This window comes from Nycticebus coucang, chromosome 6 (assembly GCF_027406575.1).
Source record: "Nycticebus coucang isolate mNycCou1 chromosome 6, mNycCou1.pri, whole genome shotgun sequence".
NCBI lineage: Eukaryota > Metazoa > Chordata > Mammalia > Primates > Lorisidae > Nycticebus > Nycticebus coucang.
The window spans coordinates 132,337,745-132,353,305 of record NC_069785.1 but is presented as its reverse complement, the minus strand read 5'-3'; the positions used below and the strand labels follow the sequence as shown (position 1 = coordinate 132,353,305).

Genomic DNA, 15,561 nt, shown 5'->3' with positions numbered 1-15,561 from the left:
TACATAATCGATATACAGATATAATATGGAAAATGCTGACACTGGCCTCTTGTGCACACACATGTCGGGTGGTGGGGAGAGAGAGAGAGACTCTGTTTTCTGATTGCATCTACTCCCCAAAGCCTAAAACACACATATAAAAGAAGTGTAGCTGCTTCATTTTTTTTCACTCCTGGTTATCAATGAGATATCCTAATAAACACCCACCTGAAAGTTACAAATTTCTTTGAACTTTATTGATACACTGCACAATCACAACCATCTCGTGTTCATCCTGAATTAGAAAAGGTTACAACTACAATGTAACATGCACAAAATTCAGGTAGTATATTCACCCTTAATACAATTATTGACAGAAATCAAATCTTCATTGATTTTTTTTTGAAGGAAAAAATAAGAAAGAAAATAAAAGAAAAAAGAACTCTAGAAGGCTGACAAAGTCATACTCTTGTATTATGTGATAAATTTTTAAAGCATTTGAACATAGACTTTCTTTTTTAAGGATAATTGTGAGAATGGGCACACCCATTGTCTGACACAGCTATAACGGCACCATTGATAAGTCATAATTTTTTTTTAAATCTAGAGGACTCTGAACTTGACGGATACATTTTCGTACACCCACACATTCCTCACAACTGCACTTTACATGTCACAAAAATTTCTGAAGGATTAAAAATGCTCCCTTTCACTAACACAAGGGCAGCTATTATTACACGTCATTATCATTGATCTCCTTATAAATCTGCCAAATAATGTAGAATGTAGCCCCAAAAGGACGGTAGCGGGTTCACAATCTTTCTCTCTCCACCCTGTAGTGTGGAACGGACCGTGTGCCTTAAAAAGGGCACCCTTGAAGGAAACAAAAAGAATCTCTTTCCAAATGCTAGAAATTAGGCATAGCTGACAACTTTCAGGATAGAGACAATTGCATCTAATTAAGTCCACTCTGCATTCCTTTGAATTCTGAGTATTCTGCACCTGAAGGCCAAATTGAACCAACTCAGCTATATCTTTCTGACATGTCTTTTAATGACAAATCTATTTCTTCCTCCTTTCATTTACTTCTCTTCTCTTAAGAAATGGGGGAAATGAGACTGGCGTTTTTATTTGTTTGCATTTAGTGATGATGAACAGTTGCCATCATGCGGGCTCTTTGTGGAAATGTTGCTTTCCTATTTACACACCTGTGAAGTTTTACTCCCGCTGCTCAGACGTCCTTGTCTTGGAAGAAAAAGACAGGGAAGCTTTGAATAATAGAAGAGGAGGCAATTGGGTATGAGAGTTTCCAGGAAAAGCACTTGTACAATGAAAACCAAAGGTTCTTGCTGTTGGGGTGGGGGGATACATTTTGCCAAAAAGAAAACTTTAATGATGCTTCCCTTAATTCCAGAAGGATTAACATTCGTGTTTGTTTTTTGGCTGGTTCTACGTAATGCAAAGCCAGCTTTTCTTTTTCAGAATCAAACTCAGGATTAAATTGGGGAACGATGCCCCTGGCCTCTGATCTCACCTCATCTTAAGCTTCCCCTCCGTCGACAGTGGAGTTGGTGAAGTCAACCCAAACTGGACGATTCAATTTCATAGGCACTTCTGATGTGGTGACAGGAATGAGCTCTCTTCAGGATCAACTGCCCAGTCTGGGTTTCTCTGCCTTTTTGATGCGGTAGTCCTTCCAACACATGTAGAACTTGCCAACTCCTCTTTGTTGAAGGCAAGTTGACTGAATTGATGCAGAAATAGATCCTTAAACTCAGCTTCAGTTTTGAAGTTTCTAGAGTCCCAGAGCACACTTCCCACTCAGGTTTTAAGGACTACCTGCCCAGCATATAAAATACATCCTCTAGTAAGGGGGCATGGATTTTAGAGGAAAGAGGCCCAGACCTCTTTCTGACACAAAGCCTTACCTTCTCTCCTGTTCAGTAAAGCACAGTTGCAGCAGACCAGCCATGCAGGGCTCTCCGTGTAAAATATGCATGATTTGACAACCACTTCTCCGTATCCCCCCAATTAAAACAAGAATGAGAAAGGATAAATACATGTGTTTAGACTTGCAGATGACTGTATCAGGCACTTGGCATTGAACTTCTGGAAAACAAGCTTGGCCTTCACACGAGTATGTGCATTGGCAATACTTTGGTGGATGTGCATATTAACTTTGGGGAAGAGGAAGGTTTTCAGAGTCACTGCATAGTTGAACACCTCTCACCTAATTGCCCCACAAGCTTTCTTTGGCCTCCTTTCCACGTGGAAAACCCACAAATAGCTTTAGGTTGCTCAGAAGCTTGGTTCCTTTTCTCTCGCTTACCTCCTTAGCACTTTTTCTGACCTCACCCCCACCACCGGTACCCTAAAATCCAGCCATCAGGCCTTATTCATGTACCCTCCATATGCAAAGTTGGAAAAGTAAATGTAAATGTGGATATTGTCTTTAGTAAACATTTTCTGTACTATATGCTTTAAAACGTTGGGTAGCAGCTTCATCACAGAGAGCTATCCCACCAAAGTAACTAAAAAAAAAAAAAAAAAAATACAGAAGCTGGAATATGTCTGTTATGAAGAAAAGTCTTTTTCAGGCCCAGTGAGTGCCCCAGTTGCCTTGTGTTTTATTTACTTTCCTTTATCCTGGACAGTTGAAGATTGACCATACATTCCAATCTCCTTGGAAACTGCTGGAGTAGGTTACCACCAGAGATACATCCCCAGCTCCAAAGCAGGGGTCAGAGAAAAGTTCCATAGCGATCCTGAGACCACCCTTGTCAGGTCTGAAAGGTTTTAACGATCTTGGCCAAGGGAGAATGAACTCCATCCTTTAGAATAAGTCTTGGAGTAAGAAACTGATACAGCTTGTCCATTTCAAGCATTGGGTTCTCCAAGGCTGTCCATTTGCTGAGCCTTCCGATTTGTTTTATTCCAAAGTAACGAATTCATTATCAGTAGCACACTCAGATGATAACATTAAATTCTCAGACACTGACACTAGACCGACTCCAGATGCTCAGTGTGGTGACAGATCTGGAACATCAATGCCCGACCTTTATTTCTGATTCTGCGCCCGCTCATCATCATCCCTGGAACTTGGAATCGATACGCTGCCTTTGGCACATCATTTGTGTTCCCAGAATCTGGTTGCTGGCAGCTCACTAGGAAATGCAGATGTCTGTTTACAGCTGGCAAATGTAATATTAATTGCACTCACACCAGCTCTACCTCTGAAGACAGTACTCAGCTTTTTGTATGCTAAGACAGCCTACATTTGTATGCCCGTATATATGCATGTATATATATCTATGTGTACATTTCTCCACTGTAGATGTTTTGTTCATGTGCCGTAGTGGACAGGAACAAAGTGGGCATCAACAATTGGAGATAGAAGGTCAGTTAAGTACTGAAGAAATGGAACTCTATGGAGCTCTTGTGTTTTGTGTTGTAGACTGAGGACCTGGAAAGGTTTTCCAACTGAGGCAGGGTCTGTGAGGAAGTCCTTGCAGATGCCACTTTCTCGACCCCAGCAGGTCAGCCCCTGCAGCATCCCCTTTCTTTTGAATCCCAAGCACCTTTGCTGGACGAGTCTTTCTCATCCCAGCACACAAAGCAGCAAGATCAGGGATTCTCCTTTTGTATGCTGGGTCTACTTCAAACTTGGGGAGCTGAGGACGTTCTTCCCCAAGGCCACTGGAGAATCAGCCTGCCTAGGAGGAGGCTATGTCACTTCCACGTTCCCCTTCTGTTTGCAGTGTGGTGTTAATCAAGTGCTTGAAAATTAAGTCGGTTGCTCAAGTGCCCTCAGCTCAGAAGAGCTTCCTGAAACAAACACCAGAGTCGTCAACACACCCATCATGTAATTGGCCTCCATAGGCTTTTGGCTGGATAGTGTTCAAACAGATTCAACCAGAACTGGAGCAGAGAGGAGATACTTGCTGAAGCCTTCACACTCAGACGAGTGGACTGTTCACATTGCAGAGACAGATGTGGATTTTTTCCCTCTTATGTTCTTGTTGGTAAAGAAAGCCAGCCATGGAGTAGGTCCCGTTGCTTCCTGATGTGCACTTTCTTGAAGGGCTAAGAGAAGCGTGAGGGTTGATAGTTTAGTCCTTCAAGTGTGAAAGGAGAATCACTGTACAAATCAAGACTTTTCCAGGGCTGATCTCCTTCTCAAGATGTTTTAGAAAATATAGTCTCTTCTGGGAACAGTGAGTGACTGATCGTTAGAATACTGCTTTGGTCCATCTGTTAGCATCTACCTTGGGTGGATAGGATACCAGATTTTAAAGAGTCCATGACACAGGGTATTGCTCTTTTGTATTGTGAGCCTATGAGATCATTGGCTTTCACATGAGATGTTTATAGGCAGTTATGAAGATGCCAATATCTGCTGATGTGGAGAAGAAATGAATGCGGTGAGAAGGACACAGGATGATTCGAGATTAATATGGTGATGAATTAGTAGTGGGAAGAGAAATAGAAAGAAATGTTGGACAATTACATTGATAGATTGATAAATGGAATAAACAGATTGTGAGAGAGGACGACAGGTGGGTAGATCATTGGATGGAGAGATAAATCAGACAATTGAGTAGATGGATAACCGTATGATTACTTTGATAGATAGCTTGATAAAACCTAAATAAATCAGCCATCTATCAATCACTTCTATGAGGTGAATAGCATTTTTAAAAAAGAAAAGCGCTATGCTGCAAATATCTCTTCCTCTTTTTTTTTTTTTTTTTTTTGGTGACTTGATTTTTAAATTTTTAGTTCTGGGTTGTGTGCAGGGCCCCCAACCTCTAATCTAGCAGTTCTCAACCTGTGGGTCGCAACCCCTTTCTAACAATGAAAATACATTGCGGCATTAGGAAGGTTGAGAACCACTGCTCTAATCCCCATATCTGGTAAAAGAAATAATAGGGCAGAATGGCTACAGAAGATGGCAAAATGATCTAAATATATCTATATCTGTATTAGATATGGATATACCAAGATAGCCTCCGAGAAAGAAAAGCTGTGAACCCTAATGGAGTTAGGTAATAGTAATAAACATAGGAAGGGATATGTACATTATAGTCAGGAAAATGACCCAAAGCTAAACAGATACAGAGAATAGGACACTTGGCTGTGACTCTGGCTGCGTAGTACGTTATGAGTCAGGGCGTGTCTTTAGGGTGTTTGTCATGAGGCACATTTTTCACCCAAATGGAACTTCATGTTTTGGTGTGTATGTGTGGGGAGGATGGTGGTAATGACAGGGAGAGGCGCAGAGGAAAGGGAAGGGCCAAGGTAGCAGAAGAGATCTCATTTTTGGACACACCAATGAATGATTATCCCACACATGGTAGAACCCTGCCCGCCCCTCCCCCCTAACCCCACTCATTCCAACCGGGAAACAAAAGCAAATAAACAAACACAAAAAGAAAAAGGAAAAAGAAAAGAGAAATCACTAAGAATAATAGAAACAAAAAGAAGCCCAAACTGGTTTGCCCTCCGCAGTGCAGATAAAAGTCTGTGATATGGAGAAACAGGTGTTGCTCAGAGGACCTACGATTTCTTATCAAAACTTGATGAAGAAGTGGGCAAAGAGGGTCCCTGATAGCCAGAGACAAGCCAGCGCTCTAGAGGCCGAGTTTACACCATCAATGACTGCTCCAGGCCCTGCGTAGGGGAAAAGAGAGACAGAGCCATTAGCATGTGCCCTCAGGACACCAGACTTCTCCCCTGACAAGCAGATACCAGACAAGCTTCCCAGAGAGCATTCCCCCAGCTTCCACCCTCCTCCAACCCCTTAAGTCTTGACATATGGAAAAGGCCCACAGGGAATATTTAGAGACTCAAAGAGGCAAGTCATTGGGCTGCCTTGACCACTACAGCCTGAGGGCAGTCAGTTAGGTCCACAGGTTAGAGCAGCAGGCAGGGCTCAGTGGAAAGGCAGAACCTGACAGCTGCTTCATAAACAGTGTCCCTAACGGTGCTTCTTGCAGATAGTGTCCAGCACAGACAGGGCTGAGTGGGGAGAGGGTCCAGAGGATGAGAAGCAGGTGCAGGGGAAGTAGGGGGAAGGGAAGGGGCCGTTGTGTATGCAGCAGAAGTCCAGCTGTCATGGCCCTGTCCATCCTCAGCATGTGTAACTTACATGTGTCCTGTCGATCAGAGGGAGCTGGGGAAGGATGAACAGCCATCCTCAAGAATTTCCAAGACTGCACTTGGGCTGAGTCAGCGGTCAGTGGTGCCTCTCCCAAGGCCACAGGATGGGTTTGGCATTCCCAGCACAGACTGCCACGTGGTGATTTGGCTTTAAGGGGCTCTCCCTTTATTTTTTCTTGCTTCTCTCTCCCTCTTTCTCTCTCTCTCTTTCTCTCACCCTCTTTCTCTCACCCTGGCCTTTGCTCACATCTCCATAAGCCATTCGAGTTTCACTGGGAAATCAGAACACAGAATCATAGGTGCTGACCCTTTCTCCTCATCTGCTGTGCCTCAGGAAGACCGAAGAATGTGGGACTGTCCTAGCTTGTTCTGTAGGCCCAGGGTAGGTGTATTTAACTCAGTCTCTGCGCCCCACTATCACCTTCCTTAGCGAATGCTTAGGGTGGTGAGCAAGACCAGCAGGTAGCAAGCCAATGTATTCAGGGAAAACAAAAACAAAGTATTACCGGGGGATTAAAGCCAGCAGGAGACGTTTCTGTAGGACCAGTGACAAAGGGAAGGAGAGACAAACAAGACAGCATGCCTCTTATGGTCTCAAGCCAGGACTTCACAGACTCTGTCAGAAGCTAATTGGCCAACTGGAAACCAGCCTGAGTCCTTCAAGGAGCAGAGGTGCTGAGAGTCTCCCTGGACAGGATCAGTTCCTTCGGTTTGCCTGTCAATCTTACAGCAGGCTCCATGCTTTGCCTAGGAAGAGACTAATGGGAACTGTTTTGCTTTGGGATATTCAGGTCTCTGACTTCAGCCGTGAGTGTACAACTGTTCCTACCCTGAGACTTTCAACATGGATGCCTTTTCTTCAACTAATTTATAATGTACATGTTCTTAGGAACTGCAAAGTCATATTTGCTGAATAGCGGAAGTCAGACTCCTATTACTGTGCATTTTCATCATAGAGTATTCACAAAGGGGCAGGATCTGGGGTGTAGCATAGAGCCATGTGTCTCCATGGAGGCTTCTTAAATACTGGTAGAAAGTAGCCTGATTCTGGCCCTTCTAGCCGTGGCCAACACACATCCTAAGGAATCACACTGCCTGTAGAATTAACTTAAGTTGGAAAGTGCTCAAGGTGAGGCTCAGGGCAATTGTCTCTGTATTATCTTCAACAAAAGATGAATGATTCAGATTTTTAAATATGTTTGTAAGGAAATGAGCAATGTGATTCTTAAGGCTCATATGTGTCTGTAAAAGTATTTTTGTATGTACACATGCTTTTCTTCAGAACTGTCTTTGATTATATATGTGACATTATGACATTTATATTAGACTAGCTATATGTGTAGACTGTATGTTTTTATTTAGTATGTTGATACTGATTTAAGAAACAATTAAAGCTCTAATATGCTCCACTTAGAGAGAAAAATGTCTCTAGTATAGGAATCATTTTATTTTGAGTTCTACCAATGGACTTAAGCATTTCTGTGGGCCCATGCTATCCACATAAGGTTGGCTGTAGGTAAAGGGAAGAGGAGAGGAGATGTGTGTTTGGAAAGCAAAGCATGAAAAGAGTGAGGTTTGGAGAGAGGAGGAGGCAAAATCCTACTGAGGAACGAGTGTTTCTGGTGAGGTGCGGGAGGCTCCATGACATGGTCAGGGCTTACTGGGCGGAGGGTTTACAGCCACATTCTGCTTCTGTGGAGTGTTCCAAGGAGTGGAAGCAGGAGGGGAGACGTAGTAGACACATAAGCTGCTCATCTTGCTCTGGGTGGGGTAATTTGCACCGTGCTACCCTGTGCTGTGTGGCAAGTGTGATTCTAAACACAGAACATCTAAACATGTACCAAGTCATTGAATCACTGCATCAAGCCTGTGAGTGATACACGATTGTCGTTTCTATTTCATCAAGGGCAGAGGTATGAACTGAGTGGGTAAACTCCTTGCCTGTGACTACAACTCTTCCATAACTCAAGCTGGATTAGAACCCAGTCCCTGTCCCCAGAGTCTATGTTCTTGATTCCTGCAGCTCTCCTTCTCCTCTGAGGAAAAAGGTTGTCTGTGCGTATTTCATGTCCACAGTGAGAGGAACGGTGGCCAGGAACCCACTTTCTCTGTGTGGCTCTCCTGCTCGCTAGCTGAGGGACAGGCCCTCTCTGGGACAGAGGGATCTCAGGAGAGCAGGTAGGATGGCCGGATCTAGGGCCCTGCCCCTGTTTGTGTCCTGAGTTATCACAAGAAGAGAAACCACATGTGGGCATTAGAAGGGACGGTAAGCAGCCAGAAGGCCTTCCCCACTTGAGCTTCTGCCCTGCTGCCTGCCATCTGCTCCTGAGACAGCAAGAGGACATGGAACGTTCCTACACCCCAGAATGTCCCTTTTGGGGCTGCACAGATTTCTACGCAGCTTCAGGGAATTTCATTCTTCAGAGGTATAATGAGCACCTGGTTTGTGGTGTCAGAGGATATGGTCATTTACTGCCAAAATGCCTTTGGTCAGTCTTTCTATGAGAAAGGGCCAGGCTGTTATAGCCAGAGAATTCATCTAATCCACCTCAACAGAGATTAAAGCTAACACGGCTCTCAACACACAGATCCTGGACACATTAGAGATCTGGCAGAGAGGCCAGATGCCAGTCTAGTGGGGGCTCCACGGATGTGCTCAGGCTCTGTTTGGAGCAGGATGAATGGCTCACATCTCTGTGCCCCTTGCTAGCTTGGAAAAGTGTGAGACAAAAGTCATTGGCAATGAACGGGTTCTGTAATTCTGTCTTCACAGTAACCCTCTGTGACTGGGGCTTCTGCAAGCTACAGTTGCTTACCTGACTAGGCCAAATGCTTTTCTGTGCTTTAATAAGTGATGGGCTGCTGCAGTTTAATTTGACGTGGTCCCCTGACTTCTTGGGGCTCACATTTGGTCCCTTAGGCTGCCATGAAGCTTTTGAAAATATTAGTTCAATGACTCTGCAGGGCCACGCTGTGTTACAGGAGGGGACACCATATTCCAGGTCATATCCCTGAGCTCAGCAGCAGAGGCGTCATGTACCTCTGGAGCACGTACCTCTGGGGTCCGCCTGAGTATAGTTTTTCTATAGCAAGATGATAATTTCAATAAATAGAGTCACAAGTCAAAATGGTGTTTTCTTTTTTGTTTTGGTGGAAATGGGGAGCAAGGTAGTCTCTTGTCTAAAATCTAGAATCCAAGATTTGGAAAGGTAAGGTAGATTTTCACTTATGTGTTCCACCTCTGGAAACTGACCCTGCAAAGCATGTAAAGGCCAAGGGTTTGAAAGGAAGGCCAAGGTGGAGGGTTTCTGGCAGTGCAGGTGGGAAACCATCTACTGGGGCCCTCGGAAAAGAGTATCTGTGCTGCCCCGCTGTCTCCTGTCTGTGAGGCCCTGAGCATCCTTTGGGATAACGTCGCTGACCACTTTAAAAGTGAGTTAATCCTGGCAGCTTTGGAGCTGGACTATTTTGGATGTGAATCCTGATCCTGTGGTTTGCCAGTGCTGTGATCTTAGATGAGGTACTTTCAGATTTCTCATTAAAAACAGGGGTAGTAATAGTGAATCTATGGGGCTCGTAAAAGGATTGATGTGATTAGTGTAGGGCCTGGTACAAAGCAGCCAGGTGATCATGATATCCGTGCCTATGGAATGGGGTTCCCTTCCATTTCTTAGTTGAGATTAATAGTGGCTTATTTTGGTCTTTTCTAAATACACTGGACCTGGGGTTTGAGAGTGAGTGAGGAGATGACAAAGTTTAAAGCCAGAGTGTTTGCTACTGAGAGAGGGAGAAACTGTCAGTTCTCTGGGGGATGCGAGATACGGAGCAGAACATTGGGAGAAAGGCCAAAGTCAAGATCCCTGGCAAGGTCCAAAGGCAAAGAGTCCTTCCTGCGAAGGAAATAGACGCCAAGGCAGCCCCAAGAAGTCACAGCCATTCAACGACATTTATTGGGCACTTGCTTTGTGCCGGGATCTGTTTTCAGAAAGACAGAAAGACACGGTCTCTACTTTCAAACAGCTTACACTCCAGGAGGAGCAAGCGTATCCTCTGTCCTTGTCCAAACAAACATACAGACAGACAGATACAGTTTTAAACTGTCACAGATTCTGGGACGAAAGCCATTTGAAACAAATAACCCCAAATCCCTTTCATCTCAGGAACTGCTTGTCTGTTGGACAGTCATACGAAGATTGAATTTAAGAGTCAAAACTGAGTTTGAATTCTGGCTCTGCTAAGAGACTTTGGACAAGACAATCAACTTCTTTGAACCGTTTTTTTCTCCCTTATGTATAAAATGGGGGAGGGGATAGTTTTATCTACTCTTGCTGGGTTGCTTGGAGGACTAGTTAAGATGGTATGTAAAATAGTCAAGTATATAATAAAGGGGGAATAACTATCAGGTGAGTCAGATCTGGGACAAGAACTGCAGATCCCTAAAATAGTATCTGGTGTAATGATCCTACTTTAAAAAGCGACACTCTGAAATACTAGATTCTCAAAGGTTACTGTCAAACATCAGCTGGAAGCATAGGTGCCCATGGCTGGTGAAAGAGAGACCTGGTGCTTTCTGAAAGACCCGAGGTGGCTGCTACCCACAGATAAAAGCTTCCCAAGGAAAGCTGGTTATTCTGAGGAAGTGTATTTAGGAAGCCAATTCTTTCTCTGGGCAAATGCCATGTTTAAGGACTCTTTCTCTATTTATGATTAACAATGACTCAATTCGCCTAGAATGGCTGCTACAAATATCCAGACTTAATTAAATACTTTTCAGGGAGAAATTGAAAGTGAGAACAGGTAATTATGCCCTTTCCCATTATTTCAGGCCTTCCTCCTTCACCTCTTTCAATACTAAAAATGAATGGCTTCCTTACGGCTGAAGTTGAGCATCTTTGGAAATACAAGCTGAAGGGAAGATGCAAAGCCAATGAAACAAACTCTGAATGATGATAATGGAAAGAACAAAACACTTTGAGGACAGACAGAAATAAGTTAGCCTTCACACGGAAGAGAGAGAGGGAGAGAGTGAGCAGAATGGTCAAGAGACAAGCCGTAGCATGTCAATGTGTGCACCCAGCACATACTCATCCACAGGAGGACCATGTGGTTAGAAGTGAAGCTCTGTAGGAACAGACAAAAGAACAAATAGAGTCTACTTTTGAGAAAGTACCTATTTGGGTAAATTAAATCCCCTAAACGTTCGATTTTTAAATAGCAAATTTGGTTGGGGGCTTAAAATGGAATTAAGTCACGCCTCCAAAATAAGAACTTCCAGCCTAGCCTCCCCACAACTAAACATTTGTTACTATGTTCGGGACAAGAGACGCATCACCCTCTTGAGTGGCAGGTGTTGACAATCGCAGTTCTCCCAACTTGGAACAAAGCTCCCAGAACGCACAGAAGCTTCCTGATGAGATCCTGCCTCCTGAGAGTTTTTGACAGGAGATGAAGTTATTAGAATGTGTTGCTCATTTTTCGTTCCATGATCGTCAAGAAAATATGGCATCGTTCTTTAACAACCATGGACTCCAGTAGCTCTAATTCTCCTAAACATGGCAGGTGGTGGGGTGATTGCATTAAAAAAGAAAGAAAAAAAACCAAAACACCCACAGGCACTTGAACTTGTTGATAGCACAGCGAGATCAATGGAATTTCTGAAGTCTGAGAAGATACAGTTTTGTTCTGAGATTTGGATAGGTTTTGTAAGTATGATTCTGAACTGTGTGACCTCCCTAATGAGGAACCAAAAGGATAATGATGTTCGTGGTGATTAAAAGAGGAGCAAGGAAATCTAATTAGAGGATGTATGTGTTACCCTTGTTGGTGAAACATAAACCTATTTTCAGCAGTGCCAGCTGATGAAGGCGCATCATTTCCCTTCAAAGAGAACTTTTCCTCCATTGTCTTTAATTACAGTGGAAAACATGGCAGTATGTTGATTTCCAAGTGAGATTAACTGGGCTTTGCAGCCACCGAGACTAAGAGCAGATAAAGAGGCAGACGCAGGAACCATCTTTGTTTTCTTCTTTTTTAACACTCCCTGTTTTGGGCTTACCATGAAAACAAAAGCGTAAGAAGTTAATATCAGAAATTAATTCGAATCTGTCAGCTCATCACAAACCCAAAAGAGACAAGACTGAAGTCTATGCTGAACCGTGGGCTCTGGTGTCTGTGCTGACATCAGCACACGCCCTTGAATGCTCTGTGTTAAATTCTAAGAGCTCAGGCTAATAGCCAGATGTCAGTGATTCAGAGTGAGGAGGGTGGGGTGCGCGTGCAGGATAAGGAACCTCATCAGGAATGAAATGTCTGCATATTTTTCCCCCTAATATGTTGACATTTTGCAGGTTGGGGAAAATATACAAATGATGACTCTGCTATCATCAGCCAAAAGCAATGCTGCTTCTCTCCAGCTCATCCCCTCCCACCTGGATTTAAATGGTAGATTTGAAAAATAAAAATCACACACGTTACCAGCAGAAAGTGGCCGCTGTGTGTGCAGCTTTCAATGTCGTGGCAAGAAGAAATCACGGGATGGACATCTTCCTAAACAGTGAATTGGAATGTCTGATACAGTCTCCTTGCAAGAGAGATGGGGGTGTGCCCTAAATTTCAAATTAGAATTGGACATAGGAGAGGCTGGAATGAAAGGGAAAGACAGAGAAATAGCAATTTGGCTTCCTTAAGGGGAGAGGACTACAAGTCCTTTTGAATATTTGGCTTTTACTTGGTTAGTGGAGGGTCCCCGTGGACAAGATGTTGTTAATTCCACACACATTTACTCAGCAACAACCATCACAAGATACAGTATTATGTTCTCTGAGTGCGGAAACAAAATACAAGCCTCAGGGTAAGCCAACATGAGAGCCCCAAAGACGAAGGATTGATTCTTCACTGGGGTTCACAGATCCTATACAAAAGGGGTATCATTCAGCAGAGCCTGGAAGCCTAGGTACGATTTTGTCGGGCAGAGAAGAGGGCAAAAATTTATAACTGTGACCCTCCAGCCCACTTAAAGAGACAGCATACAAATGGGTCAGGAAGAAACTTGGGGTTAAAGTCAGACAGACAGTTGGGGGAGCCTGGTATTGCCACTTTTGTCCATGATGGGATTCTTCCAGGTTGGAGCAGTTGGGGAGGATCATTTGCATCATTTAAATTCTCTGAGGTCTAGGCTCTTCTTCTGTGAAATGAAAATATTATCTCAAAGGACTCTTAGGTGCCTAAAGTCATGTGTGGCTGTCTTTATTCCTCTAGGATTGCACTTAGTATATTCTATTGTAATTACCTATTGTTGTAGATCTGAAATGCTGTTTCTCCTAGTCCCTCAGCCCTTAGTATAATTCCTTGTATACAGTAGGTGTGAAACAAATGCCTGTTGCCTAGATGATGGATGGGTACAAAGTGGAAAGGCATGATCAAAGACTTGGATGGATGAAGGCAACCTGGACACAGGACAGACTAGAAGGGAAGGCTGGCCTCACAGTGAGAATGGCCTTCATGCCATGCTGCTCTGGTAGGAAGAAGTCTTCAGGAACTGAAAGGACAAGGTCTCTTTTGAGTTTTGGAAATGTCACTTGGTCCTGCTGTGGCACACAGAGAGGGATTATCAAAGAGAAGGGAGGGATCTTAGCTGTCCAGGGGAGATGCACACCACAGTCAGGAGACAGGTCTGCTTGCTAAGGCTCACTGGCTCACAGAAGTAAGGGGAGGAGGAAGACGAGGTCACCAATGACCACAGAGATTCCAGGCAGAGGGCACGGGGGAAATGTGAGGGGCACACATACTGCAGGGAGGGAGCTTCCCAGGACAAAAGTTTGAGTTTGAGATCCCCGTGGACTAGCAGGGGGAGAGAGTGGTTTGTAGCTCAGCATCCGAGGGAGAACTGAAGATCCAGGTTCAGGAGCTATCAGACGAGTGCCCAGAGGCTTCAGTGTGTGAAGAGAACCTACCTAAAGAGTACATTCTTGGGACCTTCCCTAGAGATTTGGTTTTAATGAGACTGGGCAAGTCTCATGAATTTGCATGTTTAAAGCACCCTACCTAAGACTACAACAGGCCAAGGATTACTGCTTTGCACAATGCTTGGAGATACGAAGGGGCCTTTTTCCTCTCCCTGTAACTCTGCTTCCTGGGGAGACTGCTGGGGCAGGGGGCAAAGGAGCTAGAAGGGGATGGAGATAGGAAGGTAAGAAGAAAGATCCAACCATCTGGCTAGATCAGAGAAGCCGGAAGTGGGGCACTGGGAGCTGCAAGGGAGCCTGGCACCATCGGGAGGCTGGGCATTAGAGGGAGACTTGGCAGTAAGCTGAGGCTTTAGTGGGCCAGAGGAAATGGCAACCACAGTTCCAGCTCTCCTTTTCAGAAGTGTGGGGGTGAAGGGATGAGAAGACCAGGCCTGGTGCATGAAGGGCGTTCTGTGAAGCATTCTTGGATCCCTTGCGCCCATCCTTCATGACCCAGCCAGAGCCCCCGGGGAAAGCACTGGTCTTTAGGACACCGTAATAAAGGAACAGCAGATGAAGGAGGAGGCAGGTGTCGTGGGAGGAGGTACATAGGCATGGCGTGTAAGACGCTGCCCATGGGAATGCGTGTGGTGGGGCACAGGGAGGCCACCAACATATCAGATGAGAACAGCTGGTCTGCGTAGGCTCTGGCTGGAGGGCCTCAGGTTTGCAGAGCCTCTGACAGGTATATTTATTTTGAAGGAATGGTCATTAGCAAAAGAAAACATAGCTCTGTCCTCCTGGCTTCCAGGAGCCACTGAGGTTGGCTATAGCCCTGGCTGCTCCGAGGAGGCTAAGCCTTTGCCTCAGGAAAAAATCAGAGCCCAGATGTTGCCTTAACTGGAGAATTTTGCCGTTTTCATTGGTAATGACAAGAATCCTGTGAATTGTTCTTACGCCTGATGCTTAACTCTTAATGTAACTAATTTGTGTCGCTCCAATTTCACAAATAAAATGTGAGAAATCTGTTTTTCTCTCTGCAGCATCCCCCCTCCTTTTTGGCTTTGTTTGCGTTCTCTGTCCCTTTCCCCTGCCAGTTCCAGTAATTCAGGCGTTTATATGCCTCATTAAGCTCATCGCGCTCTGCAGCACAGGGTGTGATCAAGTCCAGAATCTTCCCTCTCTACCCGCAAAGGACAGGGGGAGGGGGCCTCTCGCTCAAGACGCAGAGGAGGCGATATGGGTTGGCCAGTTGGGAGAGAGTGAGTGACCTCTCCCAGGGACAGAGCCAGCAAGCTGAGCCCCGAAGGCTTCCCCGTGCCAGTGCTCCAGGTGGGCCTTCTGATGGCTGCGTCTACTCCACCGAGCTCACAGAACCTCGGAGCAGGCTGCTTTTCACAGCACGGGGCACTTGCTGCCATGTCCAGGGTCACCAGTGATTGCTTTTGGAGACCTGTCCCTTGCCCAGTTGTGCTAT

General features: G+C 44.8%; 1 protein-coding gene across 8 annotated transcripts in view; it reads right to left on the bottom strand.

The window, feature by feature from the left end:
• Positions 1–214: 214 nt before the first annotated feature.
• Positions 215–15,561, bottom strand: part of OPCML (opioid binding protein/cell adhesion molecule like) — a 1,112,106-nt gene continuing 1,096,759 nt past the window's right edge. For all 8 annotated transcript variants that reach the window (XM_053594858.1, XM_053594862.1, XM_053594859.1 and 5 more), the window contains one exon: positions 215–5,649. In XM_053594858.1, coding sequence (XP_053450833.1) covers positions 5,549–5,649 — 101 coding nt within the window. In that variant the 3' untranslated portion in view covers positions 215–5,548. The remainder of the gene's footprint in view (positions 5,650–15,561) is intronic.